This window comes from Corticium candelabrum, chromosome 10, assembly GCF_963422355.1.
Source record: "Corticium candelabrum chromosome 10, ooCorCand1.1, whole genome shotgun sequence".
NCBI lineage: Eukaryota > Metazoa > Porifera > Homoscleromorpha > Homosclerophorida > Plakinidae > Corticium > Corticium candelabrum.
This window is the reverse complement of record NC_085094.1, coordinates 1,379,868-1,386,606: the sequence shown is the minus strand read 5'-3', so window position 1 is coordinate 1,386,606 and position 6,739 is coordinate 1,379,868. Positions and strand designations below refer to the sequence as shown.

At 39.6% G+C, this 6,739-nt stretch overlaps 1 protein-coding gene across 1 annotated transcript in view; it reads left to right on the top strand.

The window, feature by feature from the left end:
* Window positions 1–6,276: 6,276 nt before the first annotated feature.
* LOC134186017 (uncharacterized) overlaps window positions 6,277–6,739 on the top strand; it is a 10,132-nt gene continuing 9,669 nt past the window's right edge. The window contains exons 1-2 of the mRNA XM_062653923.1: window positions 6,277–6,295; window positions 6,365–6,450. Of these exons, the coding sequence (XP_062509907.1) occupies window positions 6,277–6,295; window positions 6,365–6,450 (105 nt within the window). The remainder of the gene's footprint in view (window positions 6,296–6,364; window positions 6,451–6,739) is intronic.

The window sequence follows — 6,739 nt, the reverse complement described above, 5'->3', positions numbered from 1 at the left end:
GGTTCCTGCTTTCCATCCTATATTTTGCATTGATGTATACGTACATGTAGAAGCTGTCACTGTTGTTTCTTCACGTCTTCTAGACTGATGTAGGATAACTTTATGTGCAAACTAGCAATCACGTTTTCACAGAGGCGTAGGAACCTAGATTTGGTTGAGGGGCCAAAACATGACTAAGGGGGCGTGGCTGTGCAAACAAAGCTAAATGCATTAATAATTACCATATGGCAACACAGCAAAAAGCAAGAAACCAACATTAACACTAGTGTTAGTGCAGTATGTTATGTCAATGTTATCAGTTTCTACATCTGTCATCCTCATATATTAGCAGTTCACTTGAAAGCTGGAAAAATTGATGTGGCACATGCCCCCATTGCCGTCTTGCTTCCTATGCCTATGTTTCATAGATTTGTCACTGATGTTCCTTTCCTTCCATACTGGCGAAGCCTAGAGATCATGTACTACAAGTCATACTGATCAGAGCTGTTGGGTGTCTCAAATTAGGGCTACACTCCAATAAGCACCTTCTTTGAAGTCCTCAAAAACTAAGCGTGGCTACAAAAGCAGTTATGTGGTAGATACATCGCTTTACTTTGAATAGTTGTAGTCTAGCTGTCGCTGTGTAGATTTTGTTATTTCTCCTAGGTGGGGCCTCTAAACGAGGTTGTGGTTTATTTATTTTTTATTAGTAGGCATCTGAGGCATCATACTGAGACAGTTAGATTGAACTGAGTCATCTTTCCTCAAAAATGTACTTCAACTAAATACAATAGTTATGTGTATGTACAAAGGCTATTGCACATTTTACATGTGCATCCAACTGTCGCCATGTTGCCAAATTTGGCGACAAGCACAAGCATAATATCATATGGCGACGAGTGGCTAAGAATTTGGCTTGAAATTGGAAAGCTTCCTTTTAGGATTGGACAGTGGGTGTGTTCAGCTATTCCATTCTCACTATTCTGGAATATGCAGTTGAAGCCATTCCAACCTATTCTGTCTGATTCTAATTTGAACACAACAAAGTCGTGTTCTCCTATTCCGGAATAGAGCGAAGAGTCTAAACATCCGGGCTATGTTGGCACCAATGGTGACTCTGTCACCAATATTAGCTTATTATTTGGCAACAGAAAATTTGTAGCTGGACACCCAGAATTTAGACGACGAAATGATCAAATGATCCAGTTCAAAGCTAAGCCTATGTGGACAGTTTAATACTCTTGCATGTTTGCTAGATGACATGAGATATCTGTTCAAGGGCAGTGGGCGTGTTCACACTGCTGCCTAAGTGCACTAACTTCGCCCTTAGGTCGCACTTTTATAACTAAGCGCAACCGTTTACATTGACATTATATGCACTTTGTCCCAAGTGCGATCTAAGTGTGCTGTGGCGGTACCTTAGCTTGCACTTACATTCAGACACTTCTCCTTCCACACTGATATCAATAGTTCAGCTTTGCCAGGTTAATATTCCTGTCGTACACACTTAGTCTTCTCTTTGCTTTTGGACACAGAAGATGATTGTCCCGTGTTATCCCAAACTGGAGGATGTTCAACAAATGATTCATCATATATTGCAAACCAACGTCACTTTAGTTCTTCCGGAATGACCACGCGCGACAGGATTTGGGTCTTCTTGAGTAGATCTAAGTCTAGTTTGTTCCCCAGTGATTCCCAAAACGACGTCATCAACCCGTGAATGAGACGGACGTAACCACAATGAGAGCGATACCCGGATGTTACGTGTGAACAAAATCACTCTTACCATTGCCCTTTAGGTTACTCGTAGTCTATTCACCCTTAGACTTCTCTAAATGTACTTACCAGTGTGAATACGCCCAGTATTTACTAAAGAGGTTTCTCGCTATCCTGGCATTAATTAAAGAAAATGAGGGCGGCGTTTAATCAAACAGGGTAGTTTACTCTCTCTCTCTCTCTCTCTGACACTTTTAATGGGATCAGTGGGCTTCATGGCTTTTTAATTAAACAAAGGTGTACTTGAAATGTTGTTGTTTGTCATTTGATAATGTACAGAATATAAATTGCAGTTTATTGAGCTGGACAGATGTTGCTGTTGACTCCGCTGAGTTGTCACGGCTGACTCAAAATTCCATACATTTCCTGAATGATGCTGTGATAGTCATGCACTTGTATTTTCACGTCTCACTGATGGAGTTACATGATGCACAAACAGATAAATATTTACTGATTTAAAGTTTTGAAATGGTAGTTATATTGTAACAGGGATGCAGCCTGTATTTCAAAATTTTTGACACCACAGCATTCAGTTGGTGCCAGTTATTAATATCGATGTACATTATTAATTTAGCAAAACAATGAACCTGTTTTTTACCCTGCAAGAAATTACTTTGTGTGTGGTCGGTTTTGTGAAAGGGACCCTCGGAATGTCGAGTCGACCCCTCTCATGACGATGGCTGGAATGAAAGAATGCGTGTATGGCCAGAAGTGGATCGAGATTAGAGTAGCTGTGTAGGAAAAGTTCACAAACACTTGCAGACAGAGAGTCAGACAAACAGAAGACTCCTGCTAATAATTATGTAGTGCAGTGATTTGTCTTCTACATTACTGTATTGTAATCTCTGAAAGGAAATCACTTCATCTGATCTGATGATGATCGTTGTCACTGTGTAAGCGAGCAGGTGGAGACTGAGCTGCTCTGATATTCTGACCTTGATGTAGATGGCCTCGAAGCCCCAGACTTCTGTCTAATACGCTGCTCGCTGGTTGGTAACGTGAGACAGATTATATCAATGGCACAAGTCTGTCACAATGTGGCGAAACCTTATGGACAAGTTCACGCCTTCATCTTTTTTTGGGGTGCCAGAGTTTTGCTGCTTGGTGCCAGTTTTTGCCCAACGATCATGGTGATTGCATCCCTGTGTAAATAATGAAAGTCTAAGCATCAAAATAGATTAGTTGAAATAAATGTGAGGGGGCGTCTCCATTTGTTGAAGGTTTTTTCAATTGGAACCTTCATTTCTGTCTGGGTGGGTTGCTGTATTGTTTGTATTGAAGTCTTAATGCTGACATGATACTACTATAATGTTGTTTTGCATTTTATTATCCAATCAATTATCTAATTTCAAGATTGGAATATCCAATTGAGGTGATAATTTTTCTGAACATTCAATTATCTGATTTAGGGATTTAATTATTCGAGTTTCAGTCATAGGAGTACCAAGGTTAGTTTGTGCAGTCATTTAGTGAGACACTTAAAAGTCTAAAGTGCACACATGTCTCTTAGAACGTCTTTTATGATGTTTGCTTATACTTCAGCTAAAAAGGATTCAAAAGAATGAGGTGGAAATTCAAGTAATGAAATTCAGGTTCTTTTGATTAACACCCACCAGAGAGGCCTTGTATTGCCAAATGGTGGTATTGTACCAAGTGGGACATTGCTTCTAGAATATGCAGCACGCTCCAGTACACCACTAAATTGAGTAGCGAAGCAAGGGGGCAAAATTTTAATTAAGAAGCCATACTGAGAGGCATAGAGAGCCATCCCCGTATAACACTGTCTGTATGTATCGTGCAGAGTAGACAAATGTAGGAGGACCCAAGCAAGACAGCTTCGATGAGTTTATTTTGTTGCTGCTTGCCTGTGATTTTTGGCAACTGCTAGTACCACATTCAGGCCCACAGAATTTGAAAAAGTACATTGTGTTTCATAAAATGCACCTTGTCATTGAGGTATGAAGCAGTGAGTGGCTATTGAGAGACAGCTGACAACAAGCAGCTCATCCGACTTTTGCCATACAGCTGTTATCTCAATACTGTTTTCAAGCATTTCTCAAACGTAGCTTCAGTCAACATTGCCCTGTCGTGCCTACTGAGGGTCAGACTCTGGCAGCAACTAGACAGTGACTACTCACAGATCTTGCGGATGGAGCCACTCAAATGATATCGCCTGCATGTTACCTAAATTTTTACCATGTTCTAATGTTGAAGGCTTCTATGGCCATTAGGTTGGAATACATGTAGCTTAGCATTATTTTGTGTACCTACTTAGTATGGTACCTATAAATATGCAGGTGAACAATGGATGACCACTGCATTATGTTATCTTATAGCCTGTCAGTGCACTCGATATATGTAGACTTGCATAAAGGTGACTCATTGTAACCGAGGAACGTTTGCTAAGTGATGATCAAGACGTATGCTGCCACAACATTCATGTGCTTTTAAGACCGATATTACTTTTTACTATTAAGATCTATGTTGCACACAGTATTGACACTGGAGCAAATCTAACCAAGTACATAACAAGAAAGAAAGAAAAACCAAATTAAGATAATCTATATTAACTTTGTGATTGTACTAAGCTTGATAGAGCAAAAGTGAGTAGGAGCACAAAGCTAGCAGTATGCCATGTCAGCTGCTTCACGCTTGTTATGCACAGTTCCATAAAACAATCTGTTCGAAATAGTTGTAGTGATTTCTCCATGTGACATAAAATGTCATGTGCCCAGCAACAAGTCAAATTTGTCACAAGACGAGAAATACTAAGATCTACAAGAGAATTGTAACAGGTCAAGAGTGCTTGATGACGTTGCTTGTATGAAGAAGACAACATCAATATTTTAATTTTCTCCTCCGCAACACATCAGCAAGAGTAGTAAGACAGTTGCTGCATATTGATGTCAATGTGGCCTCTCCTACCCACAATACAATCTTTCTGACTGAGTCATTCCAAGCAACTCTTAATCGGTGAAGTTTTGAATCATTACAATCTCAAAGTTGACATTGCAGAATAAGTTTGAAGTAAGAAACTGACAGAGTACCATAGGAGAAGCACCTTTAAATACATTAAAGAATGAATTATATGATGAAGAGAATCGTTTGTTGCAAATTCTCTTGACGCGGAACTACTCAGGTCAGCACAAACTGTGTCACCAAGATGATTACAGCAGTCCAGTTGTCGAACCTCAGATTTATTTGGAAGACTCAAAGAAGTCATCCTCTTCACATTACGAGTTACAAAATGAATGCTTTTTGTTTTACTGCCATTGAACACGAAACAGTGTTTAGCTGCAAAAGATGAACATTTCAATAGCAAGGCTTGTAACATCCTCCCCTCCCCCCTAACAGAACTAGAAAGTAGACGAATGTCATTCGCATAACTTTCTGCAACTATGCTGCAGTTGTCAATCCGACAACCATTACCAGATTTTAGTAAGGTGTTTTAGAAGGTTTATTTATTTATACTGAAAACAATAATGGCGACAGGACACCACCTTGCCGAACACTGTTCATTACAAGAAACTCTTCTGACAATACATTGTTCTAACATACTTAGCTGTTGAACTTTTATAACAAGATTCGAGAAGGCACAGAACCATCAAATTCAAAACCACATTCCTTTTTCATAACAGAAAAAAGGAAATCATGATAGCAAAAAGTAAATCATGGTGATAACAAAAAAGTAAATCATGTTGATATTACAAATTTTGAGTAGAGATAGATGACTGATGATATTTCAGCAGCTACCCAACTGCAGACTATGTAAGTTATTTAGTTATTCATGCGATTGAATAATTCAATGTCTGAATCAGATAACTGAACACCCAATTCAGATAATTTAATGCAAAATACTATAAAAGTTGAAGAGCTTCTTTGAAATGGTACTAGATGGCTTATGCATGCATAGGTGACAATGTCACTGTCTTGTCTGTCAGCTGCTATGCAAACAACTCTGGCAGAATATTAAAGGCAAAGAAATAATTTTTTGATAGCAGTTTACCAGTAGTACTACAATTTAGTTCACATAAATCTGCATGCATTTGATCAATGTGTGACTGTAAGGTTTTAGATTATGTTTGGATTGGAAAGGAGAGTAGGTGGGTGATCACCAATGCTAACATTGTTCAAATTGAGGAGAGAGAAAATATTCAACATTAGGAAACGCTGTCTAAACTGTAGGATGTTGATCAAGATGCATCTGCATGTGGACTGCTCTGAAAGACTGCTTATATCGTGCAGTTAGTGGTCCAGTGAGCAGTGTTTCGTTGACGTTTGCTTTTGCTGTGGCAGGTAATAGGACTCATTTATTAGTTCTAGCTGTAGGTACAGCCACTTCCCTACTGAGTGCAAGGTCGCGTTTTACACAGGGGGGTAATTGTCTTTCATTTGTCTTTAGAAAGTGTTAATTAAGGAGTTGTTGTTTACATCGTCAGTAACGATTGGTAGCCTCTATAGTTGGTGGTGACCTACTATAGAACTCTTTTAGTACGACTGTAGTCATGCATATGAACCGGCATGTGCAACACATGTGCTGGTGAGCAAGTATGGACCCCTACTAGTTAGTGTTAGCACTCGTTTTTTTTATGTGGAGTCACTTAATCAGAGGAGGTGGGAAGGCTGTTCCAGAACTACTGGCGAGCAATCCATCATGCCTGTGCCATTTGTGCTGAGCCTCAGGAGACATGGAAAGTACCAGGATGTTTTGGATTGTCCAGGATAAGCACGAGAGGCACGTGATGTAGACTAAAGCTCTTTAGCTGTATTGACATGACCTTGCAAACAGTTATGTCACTGAAGTACATTTGTGGTGTAAACACGGTCTAATAGCACTCTAGGCATCAACAAGATGCAAGAACATACTAAACAGGTGCTGCGGTATTTCTTGCCATATAGGGGGAAAGCAGCTGAAACCTCAAGCCTAGGGAAGGAAGACTGGGAAAGTTGCCTCAATTATCAGCCTTGTTTGTACATTGGTTTG